At 37.1% G+C, this 24,122-nt stretch overlaps 1 protein-coding gene across 1 annotated transcript; it reads left to right on the plus strand.

The window, feature by feature from the left end:
• Window positions 1–7,550: 7,550 nt before the first annotated feature.
• Window positions 7,551–10,163, plus strand: LOC143608346 (protein IQ-DOMAIN 21-like). The gene is made up of 4 exons (XM_077083401.1): window positions 7,551–7,866; window positions 8,686–8,997; window positions 9,121–9,438; window positions 9,527–10,163. Exons 1-4 carry the CDS (start codon window positions 7,771–7,773, stop codon window positions 10,151–10,153), a joined length of 1,353 nt encoding a protein of 450 aa, XP_076939516.1. The 5' UTR covers window positions 7,551–7,770; the 3' UTR covers window positions 10,154–10,163.
• Window positions 10,164–24,122: the final 13,959 nt, after the last annotated feature.

Raw genomic sequence — 24,122 nt, forward strand, 5'->3', positions numbered from 1 at the left:
TCTACTCATTAATTAGAGTCAACTAATTTAAAAATACAATATATCTTACTTATTTAAACGTAAACTCCTAATTATGTTATTTCCGTAATTTGCGTCATAATTATACTTGTCTAAATTAAAAAGATTTAGCAAAGATTTAAATATTGCTAATTACACCTCATATTATGTTTGAATTTTAAATTTCAAGTATTTATGTTAATTGTATATTTTTGACATTTTAATCAAATTAAGGATATTTTTTTAAATTACATGTAATCCTTTAAAAATAAACTGATTGATTCATACTCAAAATAATTATTTCATTTCCAAATTACCGATTAACTCATTAAATGATTCATAATTCTATAATGTTATAAATTCCATAACATGATGGCAAAAACATATAGGATTAACTCTTCTGCATCTTTTAGTAAAACATTTTTACCATCCAAGTATGTTTTTCTGTTTTCCTGCATTGATCATCATATTTTGTAATATTTTATTAATTACCATACACAAAAATTATGTAATTAATTATTCTATCAATGTCTCTAATACGTAATGGAGTTAAAAATTTTTTTTGATTAAATTGAGAGTCAACAGATAAAACCAAACAACATATGTTCTAATGAAATTTGGTAAATTGAAATGATTTTAATGATGAGGAGCTAAATATAACATCATTTTTTATTTATTTAATATTCAGCTATCACAACTATGTTAAACCTTTAGGGAATGGAGATCCAAGTAAGCGTGTTCAAACCTTACTTTCCTAAGTTTGAAGAACATCTCCAAGAGAATTCATGTTACTTTATTTATAGGCCTGCACTAATTAACATCAACGCAAAACCCAAGCATGTGAAGAACTGAAGAATGCCCAGAAAATCTTCTATTGGCAAACAGATCTAAAAATTGCACCAACTTTTAAGGGTTGAAGTACGGTTCCATTTTAGAAGACCAACTAATTCAATATTCTAGACTTCGGTTGATTATGCATTATTTTATGTATTATTCATACTTAATTTTTTAACAAACATTTATTTTGTGTTTGATCATTTAATATTTTGCATGTTTTGTGATAAATGTATTATTAAAAAATATGTATTATTTAACCGGAATGTATGCTTGTACCTCTTATATTTAATACTCAATTTTTTATCAAGACTTTTTATTATTTATATTTCAAATGTTTATAATATTAAATTTATTAAACCCGTGTTGTACACGGGTATCTAACCTAGTGTTTTATATATCAAATCATTCCCCATGTAGATGTTGAATAAATATAAGTCCAGTTAAGAAAAGTATGGTCAGTACCGGAGCCACAGAGTGCCCTCCAGGTTCAGCCGTCTGTCTTTTTTGATCTTATATATAACATACTGTATCGAATTAACAAGTGAACCCGGTATCATTTTATAAAGATACTCAAACTCGTTAATTATGATACAAAAATAGTAATCAATTTTTTTTAATAAAATCTAAAAAGTTTTAAAATAACTATAAAAGTACTAATAAACATTATAAATGAACTGGTAATAACTCATATAGATTATAAAAAAAACACTCTAAAATTATTCATAAATGGACCAATAATAATTAGTTAACATTTTTAAACATAATACCTAAATAAAATTTAATTAAAAGTTGCGATTGAAAGGAGTTTTTTTAAGTCGCGATTAAAGATGTTATGAGTCGTTTTCAAAACATGAGAGAGCGTAGAGAACAAGTATAATATGTAATATCATTTTTAATTAGAATGACTTTGTATTATATTGATTGTTGACGACGTGCTTTTGTTATGACAGTGATATTGCGTTTTATCTATCTGGCTGGCTTTACCCTACCCATCCGGGTCCGAAAATTTGGCGTCGGAAAAAATCGAGCACCTAAAAATCCTGAACCCATAGGAAAAAAAATTCTAGCTCCAACACTGGGTGTAGTGATATGTTACGTTGGTGAACATATTTGAAACATACAACGCATTCTGGTGTGCTTATAAATAATAAAAGAGGAAACAAAATATATTTTTATTTTTGTAAAAGTTATGCATAAAAGTTTTTGGAGAACCCATGACTACATCTTGTTTTCTTTTTTCCAATAATCTCATATTGGAATCTTTGTTGAGAAAGATCTACCATATCAAACGTATGTATGGAATAAAAACACGGGTAATTTCTGAAAGTGATATGAAATATTCAAACCTCGTTGCCCCCTAAGAGTTTTAAAGTTTTGTTAGATTCTCTTTAAACTCGCAGCCCCCCTTGAGAGTTATAGTTGATGGTTAAACTCGCAGCACCCCTTGCGAGTTATCTACTTTTACAAAAAAAATTAAATAAACCACCTACAAATACAAAGGTGCTCCCTAAACCACCTAGAACTACAAAAAATTCTTTTGGAACGAGGTTTGGTGGGGTAATAATCTATTTTATGAGCGGTATCCTAGATTATTTAATTGAAAACCCAAAAAGATTGTACGACAAGTGATCAAGTCACAACGTCAGGGATGGAGAAGATTGCCTAGGGGAGGTTCAGAATATAATCAATTCATTGATCTTCAATCGATTATAGCCAATGTTTGTTTGGGAGATTCTGATGATATATGGGTGTGAAGTTGGATCTATGAGACAAACACATTGATAGTAAAGCCCTTCCGAATGGGAGTTGTGTTACTAGATGGAATTAAACACGTTGATAGTAAAGCCCTTCCGGATGGGAGTTGTGTTACTAGATGGAATTGACTTATCCCGAGGAAAGCTAACATTCATGTTTGGAGACTGCTTTTGGATCATTTTTCGACTATATTAAACTTAAGTAAAAGAAGTTTTGACATTCAGCTTATTGTTTGTCCGATTTGTTTAGTTGCGATTGAATCTTCAGTTTATGTTTTTGGTGAATGTTCTTATGCTAATAGGATATGTGATTATATTGGTAGAAGGTTGGATCCTTCGTTTCTGGTTGTCAAATCTCCTCATTCGATAATCTTGTGGTTGGTGTCACTTAGTATTATCAAGAAGAGAGAGGTTATTGTGACACTTATTTTTACTATTTGGTGGACTATTCGAAAGTTTTAAAATTTGGAGGTTTTCAGTTATTGGGAAGCTAAAATGGATGACTTATTTGATTCCATTATTTCATTGTCGTATTTATGGTGCTCTAGTCGTAGCGTTTGATTTTATGTCGTTTGGAAAAAGTGGTAAAAAAATCCTATTCTTAGCATGTAATCATTTTTGTTTGTCTCGAATTATCTATTGGATATCCGGGTTTATAGTCTCAATAAAGTTCTCTTTCAAAAAAATGTCAAGGTTATACAATAGATGAAAAATGAAGTAAGTGCCGCAAATGATCTGATTGGCCCATTTTTCCGTACGTTTTTTTTGAACGACCAACAAAAGTATATATATATATATATTAATAAACTAGCAAGAAGCTAGAACACTAATACACCTTGAGAAAAAACAATATTAGACATCAAACATACACCAATCATTCCATGTAAGCCCCTTCAATGTTCCTCTATTCTTAACCTATAAAAACCTCATAACCTTTATTTCCTCAATCAGGCTTGACAAATAAACTTGAATCCCCCTATGAACAACATCGTTTCTTTTTTTCCACAAACACCAAGTCGCAACCAAACAAACCGCTTGGAACACCTTTGCTTTCTTGCGCGATTTGTTTTTTAAATATATTAATTTATTGTATTTGAGTGTTAAAGAGATTATTTTTTGGTTTACTTTCGGTGTTGTAAGCCAATACCTAAAGAATTCGAGCCGGTTTGCCATCGCAACACACACTTATTTTTTATAACTTAGTGCCTACACCGTAGATTACGACAAAATTAGGGTAAGTTAGTCGTCGCATCACGTAGAGTATTTATTTTATTTTTTTTCACCATGGTTTTTTTAATATGATAATTTGTTGTATTTGGGTATTAACAATTTATTTTTTGGTTTACTTTCGATGTCGTAAGCGAATACCAAAATAAATCGCATTGGTTCACAACCGCATAGGGCGTTTTTTTAAACAAGTTAGTTATTTGTATTTTGTCGTTAAGGAATTTAAAATTTTGGGTTTTGTTCCAAAGCCATAACCCATACCGACATCAACTTGTAGTCGTATCGCGTATGTTTTATCAACCTGCTATATGTTATTTTAAATATACTTTTTTTATTGTAAATTATATGAGTATCAATATTCAATCTCATCATCTTAGCATAACAATGCCACGTATGCTACCTAGTTTTAAACTATTAAAGTCTCATGAAATTGAAATATCTTCTCTCTCTTATAAAATAATGAAATTATCATTGAGTTATGTAGGGAACCACCATTGGTAACTTTTCAAACAACCTATAGGCAACAAACTCTTTGGTAATTTTTCGATACAAGGACACGGGGAATCTATCAGAAAAAGTACTTGACTTCAACAATTAGTTGTCGGTGTTCCATCGCTAAGGCTATATGTAGTGGGGTACAAAATGAGACGACTTGCGCCGTGTGGCGCAGTCAGCAAATAGTAGGGTTTTTGTTTTTGAGGTGTAATTATATTGTAGCCATATATACATATATATATATATATATGTATATGGTAGAGATACTGTACGCTAATGCTTTAACGTACGAGAGGTAAACGAGACGCTCAAAGGAAAAATAAAAAGACAAAAACCTAATACGCTCAGAAAACGCTCACAAAAACTTAAACGCTCAGCCAAAAACCTAAAACACTCAAAAACGGTCTTCATGAAAAAAGTAAAAAATTGATCGATTAACGATCCAAAACTGTTTTTTTTTTCAGTTAGCCAATGATTAATTGGATATGTATTGACGATTCCGAGATGTTGTGATGTGATTTCATGGATCGATTCGTGAAAAACGGGATTCTCGTACGTTAATGTACGTTAAGAATTAGTTTATTGGATCTTTTCACTACATATATATATATATATATATATAGAGAGAGAGAGAGAGAGAGAGAAACATGATCATATACGTTTTATTCTTAACATGAAAATAGTTAGAACCAACTTGCTGTTATTATTAGCTTTATTTTTATAGGTGTTTGCTGTTATTTTTCGTTCGTATTTGCTAATTTTCCATTATGAGACGCTATAACTATTTGCTTATTTATATTTTGTTGTTATTATTTGATGTTTTCTTTTGTTGTTATAAGTATTTGTTGGTATTTGCTGTTATTATTTTGTTCTTAATTTTAATTCTTTTGTTGTAATTTTTATGTTCTTTTTTTGTTATTATAAATCATTGTTTATGTAGATTGGTATTGTAGTTGATATTGTTTCTTATGTTCTCATTTTTTTTATAAATTGTTATTATTTCTTACATTCTCATGTTAAGATGAAAATGTACATGAACCTTCCCATACATATATATATATTATATATCACTAACATAATGTAATAATAATAACAAGACAACACAAGCAGCGACAAATTAATACCTTCCACGCACCCCCCCTATCGCCCCACAATTCGGCGCCGGGGGGGGGGGGGGGTGTTCTCGCCGGATGTCACCCAAAATCGCCCAAACAAGGCGCCCACTACGGGTGGCCTAACTATAATGTCGATGCTATGTCCGTAATATGTGTTGATAATCAAATTATCTATGTCCTAATTTCAGACGGATTGCCAACATTAACCATCTTTATCAAGTGATTGCCAACAAATTACCCGCCTATAAAATTCCTTACTTTTGTAGTGAAAGGTAGTAAGTAAATCATGACATCGACCGTTGTCTTTCTGTTTTATACCAAATCTCATAACTCTTAGTAATTTTAAGATAAGTAATGAACAACTAATTGGTGTATGTTTTAACTTACATATACATTAATTTTATAACCACTTAAATAATTATTCATAATAGAGTCATCTTACACCAAAAGATTTAATTATATATCTCTTAATTACTTTCATAGTCATAGTTTTATTCGAAATATAAATATTGTCATGAAAAACATATATAAAGGTCTTTCAAGTGCATTTGAAGGCAGTAACTCTAGCTAAACCTAAACCTTACTTTCGACACGAGAGTTTTAGCATTTCAACTTACCCGACTATTAAGTGGGTGTTTGGGATTGTTTCTTTTTTTGTTTTTTGCTTTTTGGAGAGGCAAAATATCCAAAATGACCCTTCAAAAGCATCAATTTGGTGCTTTTAAAGGAGCATTTTGAACATCTTATCTCTTCAAAAAGCAAAAAGCAAAAAAAAAAAAAAAAAAAAAAAAAAATCCCAAACATGCCCTAAGTATCTTACTTTTAAAGTGAGAGACATAGTACATCGACCGTTGTGTTTCTGTTAAATAATTATTCATAATAGAGGCATCTATATATACACCAAGAAATAAGTCTCTCTCCCTTAAACTTTCATCATAGTCATATATTATTACTAGAAAGGTGCTCGCGCGATTCAACGGGAAACTGGAAACACGTACTTTGATAATTGTGTAACAAGTTTTTGGGTGTTTATTATTTCGTTTAAAACTGTGAGATCATTCACCAGTTTGGTTTCACGATTGAAAACGGAGGTGTCGTACATATTGAAATGTTAATTATTTACTTATTAGTATTAGATATAATATATATTTGATATAGTTAAAATATAGTTAACCACAGTTTTATTTAATACGAGCAAACTCGTCTATTACAACTTTAATTTAGTCAAATTTCTAGTGGTTTTTTTTATATATTTTTTGTTCTTGTTATTATTTCGCCTTCTATTTATTCTAATAAGGTTTATTATTTATATGACCAAAGTTATCTTTGCTCATAGTATGATTCTCTTAATAATGTATTAGTTGATGATTAGTTTGAAGTGAAGGTGTATGCAGATTAATAATTCTTGTTTTAAATTTTAAACTCAATTTTTTTATCGAAGTACAAGCTAAATCAGAACCTAATCGTTGGTAATGGTTCGGTTTAGTTGGGTTTTATTTAGAAACAGTTTAGATTCGGTTTTCGACGACAAAAAAACGTGTAAAGTTGACTCATTGTTTAATTAAAAAACCATCAAAAGCAAACCGCACACACTTTTGCATATTTTTTTTTACTTCGAAAACTATAGCAATATGATACTCAAATTAAAGATAATAAAATGCTCCTCATTTATTTTAAAAAATATTAACGTACGAAAAAGTTATGACCGTTTAAAAATCGTGAGGATAGTTGGGTTAAAAATGAAAATAAAATAATATATATGTAAAAGACTAAGGACCAATTGTGTAATTTTAAGATATGAATCTTGTAATTATTTGAAGACATTGCAAATTAACGTGAGATTTAATGTTAGAATGACATTTGTGCCCCTAATTAATGTTGTATCTCATGCATTAAATGTTGTAAATTACTTAAATAAAGCGTCTTAATTTGCCCATCATTGGTATATTATATATAGTATAGATAGTTGAATACTTCAATATGAAAATATCTATAATATAAATAATTTGTGATGAAAAACATATATATATATATATATATATATATATATATATATATAAAGATGCATGTTTTGAGTGCATTTGAAGGCAGTCACTCGAGAGAGAGAGAGAGAGAGTAATTAACATCCAAACCTACCCACTCGTGATAACGATTAATAAACCAACGCCATTTCCGCGCCTAGCAGTTACTACTACTACTACTCTCTCTCCTGTTTCAGTTTTCATTGTCACAACTTGCAACTTCATTTCTTTTCTTTTCTCTAACTATGAAACCGATCATTAATATCAACAACAAGCTGCAGATCAACACACAATCACACTGAGTCTTCATCTTCAAACCTGAAAATGGGAAAGAAAGGTAGCGGATGGTTCTCCACGGTGAAAAAGGTCTTCAAACCTTCCAACAAAGATAGTAATAATAATAATAATCATAATGACAAGGTCAGTTGATAGTTGTTAACATTTGTTCATGAAGTTATGAACAGTTTTTAAACCTGTTTAAGAATTTTAGTGAAGTTAATATCTAAATGTGATGTTTTAAATACTTTTAGTTACCACTAGAGTTCATTTTTACTGGTTCTGTGTGCAAATTTATGAAGATTTATGTAAAATAGAATAATTTTGCAAATCTTTATTAGTTTGATCTTCATCTGATGATAGGATATTTCACCAAAATTTGGAGTCAAAATCTGAATGCGATGTTTTAATCACCTTTAGAGTTGATTTTTTTGTTGTATCAAAAAGTGTAATGTTTCAATGATTCATAGTTTGATCTTCATGTGATTAATTGGATATTTTAGACATTTGGAGTTAAACTCTAAATGCTGTAATCTTTCTTTTAACAATAAGAACTTTTGATCTAATTATTAATTAATAAAACACCTAATTATTAACTTTATAAGGATGAAAGTAGGTTTAGGAGTGAATCTACATTGCTTTTTCTTCAATCTAACTTTTCCATTATTCATGTGATCTTTGTCCTTTTTGTTTTTCATGGAGGTTCCACATTTGCTACTATGACCAGTATATGGTCCCCCCATCTTTTCCACTTTCCAATCTGGCCCTGCAAGCTTTATGAGATATAACCATCATGCCACCTATGATATCACATCATCCATGTCCCTTAATGCATGTGCATCTTATGTTTCATCACAATCACCCCTTAATCCTTAATCCCCTAATTACTAGATTTTACGCCGATTTTATTCGATTTTTGTCGAGTTTTATTATGTGAATTAACCGGATCGTGAGTGTTTCTAGAATGTTTTTCGCAAGGAGAACGTGGTTGAAAGACGGCAAGAAGACAAGCCCGAGGTTGTTACGTTTGAGCACTTTCCAGCGGAGACTTCACCTGATATCACCAATGAGGAAAGTGATGGTGACCGGTTGTCTCAAGTTGGGGACGATCGAAATCATGCCATTGCAGTGGCGGTGGCCACTGCAGCTGCCGCCGAAGCGGCAGTTGCTGCCGCTCAGGCGGCAGCTAAAGTTGTTCGTTTGGCCGGTTATAGCCGTCACACTAAGGAAGAAAGGGCTGCCATTCTCATTCAATCATACTATAGAGGATATCTAGTAAGTATTCGTATATTTATATTACTAGGATTACTTTATGAGTTAGATTTTACTGGGTACGTTTTGTTTATTGTCATTATTAATGTACTAATTTGGCTAAGTGTGATTTGATTTGATTTGCAGTCTAGACGCGCTTTACGTGCATTAAAGGGTCTAGTGAGGTTGCAGGCACTTGTGAGGGGACATAATGTGCGAAAGCAAGCTCAAATGACAATGCGTTGTATGCAAGCTCTGGTCCGCGTGCAAGCCAGAGTGCGTGCACGCAGACTAGAGTTGACTCATGAAAAGCTTCAGAAGAAAGTTGTGGAAGACGAAAAACCAACAAAAACACGTGAAAGCCGGATCCAAGACATCGAGAAGATCAAAAAAGAAAGTACGCTGAGGAAACATGATGCCGAGATGAAAAGAGAGCGCGCTCTTGCTTACGCATTTGCCTACCAGGTTAGTCATTTATGTATTATCAATAACTATTTATAATTTAAATTAAATCATATTTTCTAATCAACTACGGAAATAATATAACGTTCAGCAAGAGCAGCAACAACATTTCATACATCCAGACTCTGCTAACACAATGTTATATCCCAATGATCATGGAAAACAACAATGGGGATGGAACTGGCTCGAGAGTTGGATGGCGTCCCAACCCTACCATGGGGCCCGGCCCACCATCGGGCCCCATGACGGGTCCTACTTGACCCAAGCGACAAACGATGACGTGTCAGTTAAAACAGTCGAAATGGATCTCGTCACACCCTTAAGCTCAGACTACATAACCGCGGGTCAACTCAGTGGGGAGACACTCGACTCGGCCCAACACTCTCAGTCAAAACGCCAATCGGGCTCTGATTATTTCCCGAGCTATATGGCCCCAACCCAATCAGCCAAAGCCAAGGTCCGGGCCCAAAACCCGGGAAAGCAAAAATCCCAACCCGTTAAGAAAACGGGTAATGGGCTGTCTTTCGACACGTCAAGTTCGGGAGGGAACTTAATGTATCAGATCCCGAGAAGCCCGAGCCCGAACCCGAAAGGATATGTGAATGGGGCAAGTGGTGTTCGAGGTCAGTCAAAATGGTCAACGGGGTACAGCCCTGATTCTAGTGGAGGTGATGATGGGTCAACGAGTCGGTATGGGTGGAGACACCATTTTGGATGATTGTGGTATATGGTGACAATACCACCTACTAGCCTTAAAAATATTTTGTGTGATACATTTTCATTCTCAAAACTGTTAATACCTGTTTTACTTGTTGCTTCTTTCATAACTTATAATTATGTTCACTTTGGTTATATGTTAAATGTTGTTGCATTTTTGTTTAGAGTTTATTAAACTAACTTTTATTTTTTTGTATTTTCAGTGGTTTTTTAACTTTAGGGATATATGTTCTACATGGCGGACCATATATAGTAAACATTTAAAAAGTGAAAAATAAAAATAAAAACTTCTTTTGATTGTCAATTTTTGACAGTAAAAAACATAAAATCACTATACATGTTGAGTTTTATTTACACTAAAACTCACTGAAATGGTAAAATATGTGTAAATGTGTCTTTTAGAAATTGAAAACGAGTACGATCACATTCCCACATGTTATGCTACTAAGGAAAAAAAATGAGCTTTACCTCAACTAGCATTAGAGAGGAAATAAAGATTTGAGACAAGGAACGCAATGTCTCAAGTTCAAATATGATCCTAATCCAGGTTTTACCGTAGTGGATCTTTATGCGACAAGTTTACCTCGGAGCAGGAGATGGTGGGCTCAAAAGCATCTTAGATTGCCTTTTGTTATTGAATTATCCAAGATAGCTGGGTTTTATTGTTGATTGTTAATAAAAAAACTAAAGCAAAACAAATTATCTTTAGGCCAAGATTGTAGAATATGCTTTAGGTCCATCAAAAGATTGTGTTTGCCTTCTATATATGTTTTATATGTACTGTTTACGTACGCAAGTTTAATAAAAAATGCTTGAAACAGTAAAAAGAAAATCCTAGGACAGTGACTGTTACATCACATGGGGATCGAGCTAGGTGAAGCAAAGTCCCTTTGGATGTATCCTGTAGTGTCGGATGTACTGATGTGGATGGACATATAGAGAAGATTGGGTATCCCATGTGAATGTCACGTGATGTACCTAATCTATATCCTCTTTTTTTTCTTTTGTAACATACACTTTTTTTAGTTTAATAAAAGTCGCATCCCGTTGGCTTGAACTTCATTTGCCAAGGACCCCTAACGTATTTGCTAGCTATCTCATCGAATACCTGAAAGGATCTAAACTATTTTTTTGTAGTTGCTTTAAACTGGAGCATTGTGACGGAGACGCGACGCGTGTCAATTCGATTCATTACGGTACCGTCAAAAAATACAAAAGTTGAAAGTTTCGTGATCAAAGAATAAAAGCCAAAAGTTTTGAATTTGAGTCTTATAAGTTGGGTTGCCAAATTTTAAAAAATAATAATAGTAAAAGTAAGATATACATTAGTTATCAAACTTGAGAGACCAACAGGTAAACATGTAAAAGTTTAGTGGGAACATTTGTTCCTATAGTTCATAATTTTTTAGTTCAATGTCTACATTAGCCTTTTGAAATTAAGTATTTCCAATTAATTTGTTCGGTTTATTTATTTATTTATTTATAGAGACTGCTAAATCAAACTCTTAAATTTATATATTATACATTCATGAAACTGGAACTTTCAATCGGATGGGAAGAGGCATTTCCTACATAAGTTAATACTACTAAACTGCATGCCCCATTTGTTATACGGGTCATCAAATTCATCATCTGTTACAAAAAGAGTAATCCATTAAAATTATTCATGAACTAATGAAGACAATAAACTGTTTCCATTTGGATGTTCATCCCCCAAGCTTTAGTTATTACAAAGCATCCAATGAATAATTGATGATCGGTATAACAAAATGATAACTACAAATTCGGTGCCATAAGAACTAATAAGGCATATCATTAATCAATCTAACTATCTATATAATTGCCTATTATGAAATCTTACGTGTCACTCTCATGTTGGCCCCCCCAATTCTCTAGAGCCACCATATTGTTTGATTTCTAAATGGAGGTTTCTCATGCATTTGACCCGAAATCGCGGGCATGGGTCTTACCAAACCCAGATAGACTTTAAATGAGTTATAACTTCTCATTTATTTATGAAACTCTTTCATAATCAAACAATAATTTTCGTGGGTCATGGGTCTCACCAAACCCGGATAACCCTTAAACGGGTTATAACATCTCATTTATTTATGAAATAACCTCTTAATAATCAAAGAATAATTTTCACGGGTTATGGGTCTTACCAAACCCTAATAGCTCTCAAATGGGTTATAAGATCTTATTTATTGGTAAATACTTTCATCCTCAAACCCTAATTTAATTTATCTTCTTTACATGTTCTTCATTGCTGGTCTATCATCTTCATCGCCGGTTAACTTCCGATACTACACGCCATCGTCGACTACATCAACATCCCATTTTTCATTAAACAAATATTTTTGTTAAAAAACCAACATGTTCGTGTTCGTGTATTTTTGTTCGTTAAAAATCTAAAAAACCTACGCATCTCAATTGAAAATACCCAAACGTAAAAAAATATAATAACAAACTAATATATATGTATTAAATTAAAACAAACTACGTTAAATAATAAAATAAATTATCATAAAATAGCAAAACGATTAAAAACAAAAACTTAAATAAACTCCCGTAACACGGGAGGATCAAACTAGTATAAAACTATATGGATATAATTTATGAGTGGGTCGTTGAGTCGCTTTGGAGCATAAGCTCAATAAACAATCCTATCGACATGTAGTTGAGGTGGGTCGTGTGCAACATCCTAAATTTCCGGTTGTGTAATTAGAAAATGAGATTTGGAATATAAATAATTATTTTTGGCGTAATTCATCTCATTCGATAAGATTATGAATAAGTATAATAAGTAAAACTAGCAAGCATTATCCGCGCTCTGCAGTGAGGTGAAGGAACTCAAACCATAAGATAGGCGACCCAAAAGTCGATTAGTCTAACCGAAAGATAACCAGCACGACTTTACATCTGTATGTATATGGGCATATGATATCAATTTTTTTAACTAAAATTTAAAAAATAACAATATTTAAGCTAAACTAATGTAAAATTTCATTATAAGCAATCGCAATGGTAAGCAAAGTATAGTACAATGTGTTAAATAAAAGGGAAAATTCCCATAATAGTCCATTTAAATAATGTGTTTCCAAAATTATCCTCAATAATTTAAGTTTCCAACTTTATCCCTTTGTTATCTCGTCTCCGACGATATGATAGCGAACACAAGCGATGCGTTACTGAAACAAATAGGATAACGACACGTGGCCGGAATACGTTGTCGACGATGTGTTAGTGGATAATGCATCGCTTCTACCTACGTTAGCAACATAACGCATCGCTGCTACCCTACGTTACGTATGACATAGGGTTGACGATGCGTTATGTTGCTAACGTAGGGTAGCGGCGATGCGTTATATTGCTGCTACCTTGTTATCACAACACAAGGGTTCCACGATGCGTTAGTGATAACGCATCGCTGCTACCATACGTTAGCAACATAACGCATCGTCGCTACCCTACGTTAGCAACATAACGCATCGTCAACACAGATTCCGGCCACGTGTCGTTATCCTATTTGTTTCAGTAACGCATCGTCGGTGTTCACTATCATGTCATCGGCGACGAAAGAACAAAGGGACAAAGTTGAAAAATTGAATTAGTGGGGATAAACTTGGAAACACATTCTATGAATGGGCCATTTTGTAAATTTTCCCTAAATAAAAATGGTGAAAGTCAACTGGTAGTGCACCACTACCATTACCTTAACATTCCATTACATATTGGCTAAGGAAGCGGTCTTGTGGTGACAATTGACATGTGTCAAATGACGAATTTTTGAGTTTGACACATGTCTAGTTACTCAATAAGGTGGTGGACCGCTACCCAATTCAATAATCTATGGTGATCTGGCAAGCCGAAAAGAAGATACGGGTCGTGTGACCTGAGATATGTGACTTCGCGAATGTTTATTGGTAACATACCGCTATCGACATCTTTGACGATCTACAACGTGTCTTGAAGCTTGGCTATACATAGGATCATTTGGTGTTCATTTAAGAACATTCATTTTTAGTCTCTTTTTCTTGATCACTTACTTGAGCCTCGTTCCAAGAGTCCCATTCAAGCGTTGCTTTGTTACTAAGAAAGCGTCGCTCCCATAATAGAAGTGTGAAAGTTATGTTCAAGTGTATAAACTAGAGGTGGCAAATGGGTTGGGTTGGGTCGAACGAGTCATGAGTTGAAATGAGTCATGGGTCAAAACGAGTATGGGTCAAAATGAGTTTGGGTCAAAACGAGTCAATTAAAAAAATGGTTGTTTTGGTTTGGGTCAAAATAGGTTAGGGTCAAACCGGGTTTTGAGTTTTTTTTTTTTTTTTTTTTTTTTGTGAACGAGAATAACGGCGGAAACATTTTAGTTTTTTTAGATTTTTCGTTTTTTACTTATATTTTACGTTATGATTTTTTTAATTATTTTTTTTTGATTTTTTAGGGGTTTTCTATTAAGGTCAAAAACCCTCAAAAAAGAATATTCAAAAATAATAAAAAAAATTATAACTCAAAATATAAATCATAAACAAAAAAAGTAAAATCACTAAAATGTTTCATACGTTGTCCTCGTTCCATAAAAAAAACATCTAAAATCGAACCGAAACCGAAAGAATCGACGAAAATGAAACAAAGAAACAAAATGCCCAAAACCGGACCACATCAAACGAAATTGAAAAAATCAATCAAAACGAAACTAAAAGAATTCAAACCGAACAAAAACAAAACTGAAGAAACGAACAAAAATGAGTCCGGAATCGACCAGAAAGAAACCAAAACCCAACACGTCACGGGTGAAAACTCGTGTTGGCTTGAAACCTGTTCCGATCTGAAACCCTTTTCGTGCCGAGATCTGTCTTGTACGAAAATCCGTTCCGATCCGAAACCTGTCACATTTTCTTATGACACCAACCCACATCGACCCATTTCTTTGAACTTGTCAACCCATTTTGACTCGAAAATAAAAGGATGAAATTTCAAATGACTCATTTTGACTCATTTATTTAAAACATTTTACCCAAACCAACTCATTTAACTTTTAAAACAACTCAAATTGACTTATTTGAAAGGGTTTGGGTCAAGATTGCCACCCTTAGTATAAACCATTAACTCGCCTCGCAACTAGTTTTATAAGCTGGTCGAGGTAAAGATTGTGGTTTACGTAATTTCTTATCATCTATGCCAAGACCTTAGATGGTCGTTTAGTCGAATCTTGTTATGATAATAAACTATACGAAATAGGTTTCAAATGTTTAATAAAGTATAGACAAATATTTTTATGGTTAAGAAACATTTGTAAATAAAGTTAAGACTTATTTAATGAAAAGGCGAAGATTGGTATTTTTATTATTAAAAAGAATTTTGAATCTATTAAGCAATAGGTTAAATTGGGTCAGGCTTGTTTTTTAATCTTGTGAAGAAACATGAAGCTCAACCCGAGCAAGTGTTCTTTTGGGATGGAAAAAGGGAAATTCATAGGAGTCATCGTTACCAAAGATGGCTTCAGAGTGAACCCTGAAAAGGTCGAAGCCATTATCAAAATGGAATCACCTACTACCATCAAACAAGCTCAGACACTGAATGGACGACTAGTCGCACTTAACCGTTTTTTGGCAAACCATGCGGATAGGTCGTTCCCATTCGTGTCAACATTGAGAAATTGCTTAAAGAAAACGCACTTCCGCTGGACACCAGAAGCGGAAGCAGCTTTTCAAGAGATTCTGTCACGCTTGATCGAACTCCCAACACTCACAGCACCAGAAGTAGGGGAGGAATTAATTCTTTACCTCTCCGCCACAGACAGAGCAACCGGGGCAGTCCTACTAGTAGAACGAAAAGGCATCCAGATGCCCATCTACTATGTAAGCCGCGTCTTGACAGATGTAGAAACCCGGTACTCTACTTTGGAAAAATTAGTCTTAGCGCTTGTACAGGCTTCACGCAGGCTAAGACGATATTTCCAAGGCCACCCAATCACCATTCTCACCAACTTCAAACTTGCAAACGTTCTAGGCAAACCCGAGTTGTCAGGGCGCCTAGCCAAATGGGCAATTGAATTGGGAGAATACGCGATAAAGTACAAGCCAAGACCAGCCATAAAAGGCTAGGTCTTGGCCGACTTTATTGCAGAAGTCCCCGCTTCGCGGGAAAAAGAGTGCACGAAGAGGTTCAACCCTCTCCAGCACAGGACATTGATGATGTATGGCGACTCTATACTGATGGAGCAGCCAACAACGAGGGTTCAGACGCAGGGTTGAAACTAACTAACCCAGCAGGCCAAGAGTACACTTACGCTATTCGGCTGGATTTCCCAAGTACGAATAACGAAGCGGAGTATGAAGCATTCTTGGCCGGATTAAGAATTGCGCGTAAGATGGGGGTGAAAAACTTGGAAGCCCACGTGGATTCCATGTTAGTAGCCAACCAGATAAACGGGACGTACACGGCCGTGAACGACACAATGGCCCTGTACCTCGCACAAGAAAAAACCCTTATGCGCGATTTTAACGATTGTAAAGTTATGCACATCAAGCGAAGCGAAAACAAATCTGCGGATGCGTTAAGCAAGCTTGCATCGTTAGCCTTCACCCACTTGGGAAAGGACATCCGCGTTGAACTTCTTGGAGCACCATCAGTCCCGCACAAGGAAATTTGTGTCATCTAAACCGGCACGGAAACATGGATGACACCAATCATAAATTACCTTGCAGCGGGTATACTACCAGAGTCGAAGACACATGCAAGAAAGATACGCTGTAAATCACTGAACTATCAACTTGTTGATGACATACTTTACAGGCGTAACTTTCTTGGCCCACTCCTCAGATGCGTGGACGGCCAAGATGCCGACTATCTCCTAAGGGAAGTACACGAAGGCATCTGTGGAATACACGCAGGTCCACGCGTAGTTGTAGCTAAGCTAAACAACGCGGGATACTTTTGGCCGGGGATGCATACGGATGCGCTGGCCTACATCAGAAAATGTAGATCCTGCCAGCTCCACGCACCCAACACGCATCGCCCGAAGAACGAACTTGTTCCAGTCACTTCTTCATGGCCATTTCAGAAGTGGGCCATCGATGTGACAGGCCCATTTCCCACAGCAGCAGGGAACGTTCAGTTCCTAGTGGTAGCCATCGACTACTTCACCAAGTGGATAGAAGCAAAACCCTTAGCCCAAACAACCGCAAAACATATCAAAAAATTTATTTGGGAATTTATTATTTGTCGTTTTGGACTTCCACAGAATTTGGTGAGCGATAACGGCACCAACTTTGCTGACCAGAAGCTACAAAAGTGGCTGAAAGAACTTCAAATCACCCACACCTTTACCTCAGTGGCACACCCGCAGGGTAATGGTGAGGTGGAAAGAGCAAACAAAAGCATCGTCGACGGCATAAAGAAAAGACTCTTGGAGCATAGATCCGGGTGGGTGGACGAAGTTCCACACGTCCTTTGGGCAAACAGAACGCTAAAAAAGGCAAGTACGGGAGAAACCCCGTTCAGCCTCACCTATGGCACTGAAGCCATGGTCCCGGTCGAAATTGGTCTACCCTCACCAAGAGTCTTGACTCAACCAGAAGACAATGATGCGGAAAGACGGTTAGACCTTATGCTAACCGAAGAACGCAGAGACTTAGCCGCAGCGCGTGAAGAGAACTACAAGCGACAAATGCAAAAGTACTACAACACGCGGGTAAAGCTCTGCAACTTCAATGTCGGAGACTATATACTGCGTAACAACGAGGCTTCGAACCAAGAGCGCCCAGGAAAGCTGGCCCCGGCCTGGGAAGGGCCATACATTATTAAAGAAGTTTTGGGAAAGGGCGCATACCGGCTCGAAAGGCTCGATGGCACCCCCATCCCAAGAACATGGAATGGAGCTCAATTACGCAAATGTTACATGTAGATCAATTCCAAACTTGTAAAGAAAAGGCCTAGAGCCACTTCTAATGGAAATGATTCTCCTTTATCACATTACGTTGATAGCCTTACCTTTATACTTATGAACTGACCACACTGATATGCCGGTATTCACCGCAGAAATAAGTGTGGGAGGAAGTAAGTCGTTGCATGTGGAAAGCGGCAAAACCCGCATAAACACAAAAATGGTAAAAACTTCGAAGGGAAAGAGGAAAACCTTCACGCAGGTCAGTTATAGGTAAAGTTTGGTCATCCTACTAAGTGAAAGTGACGGTCCTACCCGCACAATCATGATAGAGGAAACTAAACATTAACCTATTAACAATCACGCGTCGAAAGGTTAACTCATTCAAAACACTTAGAAAATCTATAAAAAGATGAGGAAAACCTTCACGCAGGTCAGTTATAGGTGAAGTTTGGTCATCCTACTAAGTGAAAGTGACGGTCCTACCCGCACAATCATGATAGAGGAAACTGAACATTAACCTATTAGCAATCACGCGTGTGACAATCGTCAATTTCAGGTTAACTCCGTTAACTCAACTCCGTCAATTCAAACTTAAAGATCACGGAATCTATAACACACACCTCATTACATTTAAACTAGGGTTTAAATGACGCTTAACACTTACTACATGTGTAGTCTTTCGGGAATTGCACCGAAACGCAAACGAGTTGACGCAAACGATTGGTGAATAAACGAAAAACGTCAAAACAATAATTATGTGTTAGACTTATGTGTTATGTGATAACATGGTATAAACGTTAACTCAATGTGCTAGAACTAGTTATTTAAGCTAGAAAAGTAACATTTGGAAGTTGAGGGACTAAAGTGTAACATGTTATTATAAATAATAACATAAACTAAAACCCTAACACTCTTTCTCTCCCTCCCAAACCCGACGGCAGCTCTAAGCCCCCCCCCCCCCTTGCGATCGGCCTCATATACACACATACAAACAATCTTTCAAGCTTTTGATTGAAGATTAAGGTGCTAGGAAGATATAAACAACTATTATATGCATCCTCTATGTTTAATTTTCGATTTTCAATGGGTTAATTATAAACCCTAGGTCCGATTTCTATATGTTATTGTGTTCATATGATTTTGTTTGATTTGATGGTGTATTGATGATGATTTGATAACTAGAATTGATATTGTTACATGTTAATTGTTTGTGTCTTTGATTTGAGTTCAAACAAAAACCCTAATCATGTATGTAATGTGTAATTGATGTGCATGGATAGTGATTATGGAGTCTAGAGTGTTATATGAATGAATTATGGTCCATAGATAGTTAATATGTTGAGTTTGGATGCAAACAGTTTCTGGACAGATTGTGTTATTGATGTTTAATTGACTGTACCGGGGTGTAAATGTGAAAATTGGTTGAGATTATTGATATTACAGTAAACTAGGTTGAGTCTAGTTTCTAAAGAATATAAATTTGCAATTTTTGGATATGTAAAAGTTAACTTTTATGATTTTACAAAAACGTTGTGCAAAGCTGAGTTGTTAGACCTGCTGTTAGGTTGTTTTGTAAATGTTATATCTCATGAACTACGAGACCAATTGGGTTGGTTCTACATCTGGAAGTTAACTTGTTGAGTTAAGAACCTAACCCAATTGGTCTTGCATTTTTTGGATTTTTCATTTAACGGGAATTTCAAATAACATTCTGTTGCGCATGAATTTGACTGTTATGAGTTTGCTGTAATGTTTTGATCATTGTGAGAAACCTATATGGAATAAAAATAAAATAAAATATGTTCTGGAAAACTAATACATATATGCTTTTGTGATGATTTTTGGTAAATTAATCGAGATGCAATGATCGGTGGAATAGACTAGTTTTACAAGTAGGATTCTGTCGTTAAGAAACTAGTTGCTGAATTTTGTAAAAGTTGCATGAAACATGGTAATTGCTAATTAATTGTTGTGTTTTGACCAAATTGCCCTTGAGGGGAATGATTGCTAATTAATTGTCGTGTTTTGACCAAATTGCCCTTGCGGGGAATAATTGCTAGTTAATTGTTATGTGTTGACCAAATTGCCCTCACGGGGAGTAATTGCTAGTGATGTACATTATTAATACATGAAACGTAAATAGTTGCTCACACATGTAATGTATCACAAATGTACTTGTTAAAGTCACACACGATTCACAAACGAAACACGAAACACATTGTGTGCATAGGTATTATGTGCTGGGTCTAGAGACTCGATAATAGTTCCGACACTTAGAAAAATCTCTTTGTTGTTTTAGAACGCTAGAGAGAGTTTTTCTGTGACGCGCATTCTTTGGTGATTTATTTTGGGAATTCTTCGCAAACAGTGAGTTCACTTACCCATTTTTAAACTATTTTCAAACGCTTTTCACTTGGGGGAGATAACATACTCCGAAAACGCATTTAAGATTTTGTTAATATAGATTATATATCACTTGTAAAGACTAAGTGGCAAACGCAATAACTAAAGTCCTTCATTCACATCGAACCGTTTAATATTGGATAATAGCGAGTCATTGTTGAGTAGTACTACTGGGTTTGACAAACCCCACCCAACGCTAAACTCGACTGGAGGTCGAGTGGGTGTAATCTTGGCTAAACACATACCATGGTCGGGATAGACCTGGTGGCAAGGCAAATGATAAACAGTCAGCTTCGGTGTCGAACACTTAGTAATACTTGTTTTATAGGCTAGCTACCTATAGATATATAATTGACATAACACTATCTGGTAACGCAAAACGCTGAACGCAAAACGCTGAACGCAAAACGCTAAACGCTTTATTTTATATAAACTTGTGAACTCACCAACCCCGTGTTGACACTTTTAGTATGTTATTCTCAGGTAGCCGAGGCGGGCGCGCGGTATAGGATCATGCATTGTTTGAAACGCTTTTGTTTATGCAACCTGATTTTAAACTGTTATTATGGGGTTTTGAGTCGTCCTGCGTGACGCAACTTTTATCTTTTGGTTTTTACGCTTCCGCACTTATTTTCATTCAAACGTTTTTATGGTTTGATTATAACTAATGATTCCGATCCTGTTAGTTCACACCCTCTGACGGTAAAACTCCGTTAGTGGATTTTGAGGGTGTGACAACGCGTCGAAAGGTTAACTTATTCAAAACACTTCGAAAATTGCTAAGTTAAACTAAAGTATGCATGAGCAAATCATATAATGTTTATAAGGCAAAGCAATTGCTAAGTTAAACTATAATATGCATGAGCAAATCATATAACGTTTATAAAGCAAGTCATTAAGTGAAAGTGACGGTCCTACCCGCACAAACATTTATATTTCATAAAAATTCAAACATTACAAGAATGGCTAGGTGTCTACCCGCCTACAAAATTACAAATCTATCCTAACGGTTGGAAGGGATCTCAAAGTTCAAGCTTCGGGACCACTCCCTCCAAACCCACTTGAACCCGCACCATTGGTTGGCTGTGGCGGTTCAAGGAAAACTTTGAGAATAGCCAGCCCGTCATCAGAACCAACAATTTCGTTCACCTTCTCCACCACCGGATGCGGGAAGGCAGCATACTGGTTCACTGCTTGGTCGTAGGCAGCTTTAGTGTCCACGTCGTGTAAAGGAAAGTTGGAAGGCGGGATGCCCTTCTCAACAAACCCCAGACCAAGCAGGAAACCAGCTTTTTCCCCATCCTCATGAGAAGCGTTGAGGGCTGCACTCATGGCATCGTCATAAGATGTGTTCGCGAAAATCCGATGCACAACCTACAAAAAAATATATATATATCAAAAACTTTTCTAAGTACAAAGAAAAGTGAAAAGAGTAAAGAAATTACGGAGCTATGCGTACCTGCGGCAACGCTTCTCGTAGAAGCCATTCCTTAGTGATCAGAGCTTCTTGGAGGGTAGCTTGAGCTTGATCGCGGGCGCGTTCGGCTTCATTCTTATTGAGGTTGGCAAGCAACACATCCTTAGCAGCAGCCTCTTCAACGCCCCTAAGCTTACGCTCAGTGCGATCAAGCATACCCTTATGATCCAGGAGCTCTTGGAGCTTCTTGGCATCTTCTAAGGCTAAAGCATCATGAGCCTGCTGAAGCTTCTCTAATTTGGCTCTGAGCTCTTCGTTCTCAGTGCGCAGAGGCTCAGCAACGGCTTCAGCTTTGGTGGCCCTCTCGGTCGCGTTACGCGCAGTTTCCTTGGCCAACCTAAGCTGTTTGTTAACAGCTTGGGTAGCCTTGGAACGGGCCTCATGCCTGGCCTGGACCTCGACCTCAAGGTCCTTGAAGGCCTTCTCCTTCTCTGCAGCAATGGCAGCAAGCCTTTTATTCTCCTCCCGCAACGCTCGCGCCTGAGCCACTTCCAGGCTACGCGCAGTCTTTAACTTGTCGTTTTCACGACAAAGTAACTCGACGCGCGGCTGCATCCGGGCAAGGAGGATACGGAGCTCATTGGTTAGCCTACCCTCTTGGTAGCTAGCCATGGCCTCCCCCAACGCACCTCTTGGGGCGGCATGACGCGCCCAGTCAACGCAATCCGCAGCCGTCCGGAGGGTCGTTCCCCGGCGGATATTCCACCGTGGAGCGTATACCTCATTGGAATCCGAAACTGCAAAAACAAAAAACAGTTAGGAAAAAAATGATAAAAATAAATAATAGGCCAAAATAACCCCACGCATCTGTAGGGTCGATAACAGGCCGGTAGCTGCCAAACCCATCACCCGAACCTAAGGGATATCCATCCAAGAGGTCAAGGAGATGGGAAGGAGGCAAAGATTGGCTAGAAGTCCTAACCCCGAACATACCTGAAGAACCGGCCATCGACGAGGTAGTCGCTGGCGCCGGAGGAGGCATGGTAGAAGCCACTGTGGTAGAGACCATCGGAGGTGAACTCATTGGAGATGAACTCACAACCGTGGCCGCTGCTGCGGAGCTTGCAGAAAAATCACCGCCGGCTCAGTGAAGGATGCGGTAAAAATGGCACTGACGGCCGGCGGAGATGACATCACAACTGGAACAGTTGACTCAACAGTATGAGCAACTGAACCAACACCGGAAGCAGGCGCAGCCGCCTGGGTCATCGCCTAGGATAGGTTGACCAAACCTATCGTCGTGGGTCACTGCTTCCTCCCGCACCGCTCTGGAAAGCGGATGCATCCACTCCTGCGTGAAGACAACAAAATATTAAAAACAATGGCGGAAAGAAATGCGGAAAAGGTAAACAAAAAGTATACTTACGGGTTTTCTTTATCTTGAAAGTTCTGACGGGCGGAGACGAACCCGATGGAACTGGCCTCTTCACACCAGTCGCCGTCGCAACTCTTGGTTGCCCGGAGGTGACAGCCGTCTCAGCCTCTGAGGCAATGGTCTCGCCGCCACCAAGGTTCCCTGTCACCTCCTCACTTTCAGTCTCGGAATCAGACTGATTCCCCAGGTCGACGGCGGAGGTAACCTTCGCCTTGCTCTTCACGCCAGCAGCCTTCTTCTTCCTCACGAAGAAAGGCCCATCTGCGGATCCCTCATCAGAAGATGACAAAATTAGAGGAACTCCAGCAGAAGTTTGAGCATGAAGAGGGCGAGGATTAAAAAACTCTTTACCTGGCCGAGTGGCGCTCAGAATTTCGTGACCCGGCGGGTAGACCTCTACAGATCTATCCGCCGTTTGCTCCAGAATGGGCAACTCATTCTCGTCAAGATCGCGAGTACCCAGCCGGGCGGGACCACCAGTCTCCCGCGGATGCAGGAGAGATTGCAAGTCGTTTCCCTCTGAAAACAAAAAAGATAACAGTTAGAAGAAAAACCCTAAAACAACACAAAAAATGGGGCATACTATAAGGAATAGAGCTCAAACCGTATTCAAGGACGATGGGTATTTGCGGCGTCCCAGACCCAGCATCCTTCCACACGCGGCTCATGCCGAGCATCACCATCCCAGACTCCGCGAAGCGATAAACCGGAGTCTGGATCTGGGAGATTTTGGCGAACCATTCCGCCTTTTGGTAATTGGAGGCGTGAAGGCTAGGGAGCGCCCTCCCGTTCTTGAACGTCATCGCGATAGGGACGACGCGAGC

The sequence above is a fragment of the Bidens hawaiensis genome, unplaced genomic scaffold, assembly GCF_021521415.1.
Source record: "Bidens hawaiensis isolate Kalapana, Puna unplaced genomic scaffold, B.hawaiensis_p1.1 tig00419364_1, whole genome shotgun sequence".
NCBI lineage: Eukaryota > Viridiplantae > Streptophyta > Magnoliopsida > Asterales > Asteraceae > Bidens > Bidens hawaiensis.

Bases quoted from the DNA above. Each gene is read 5' to 3' on its own strand.
- LOC143608346 (XM_077083401.1), top strand. From the start codon at position 7,771: ATGGGAAAGAAAGGTAGCGGATGGTTCTCCACGGTGAAAAAGGTCTTC. The intron at 7,867-8,685 runs GTCAGTTGATAG...GAGTGTTTCTAG, and splicing joins ATAATAATCATAATGACAAG to AATGTTTTTCGCAAGGAGAA. The intron at 8,998-9,120 runs GTAAGTATTCGT...TTTGATTTGCAG, and splicing joins CATACTATAGAGGATATCTA to TCTAGACGCGCTTTACGTGC.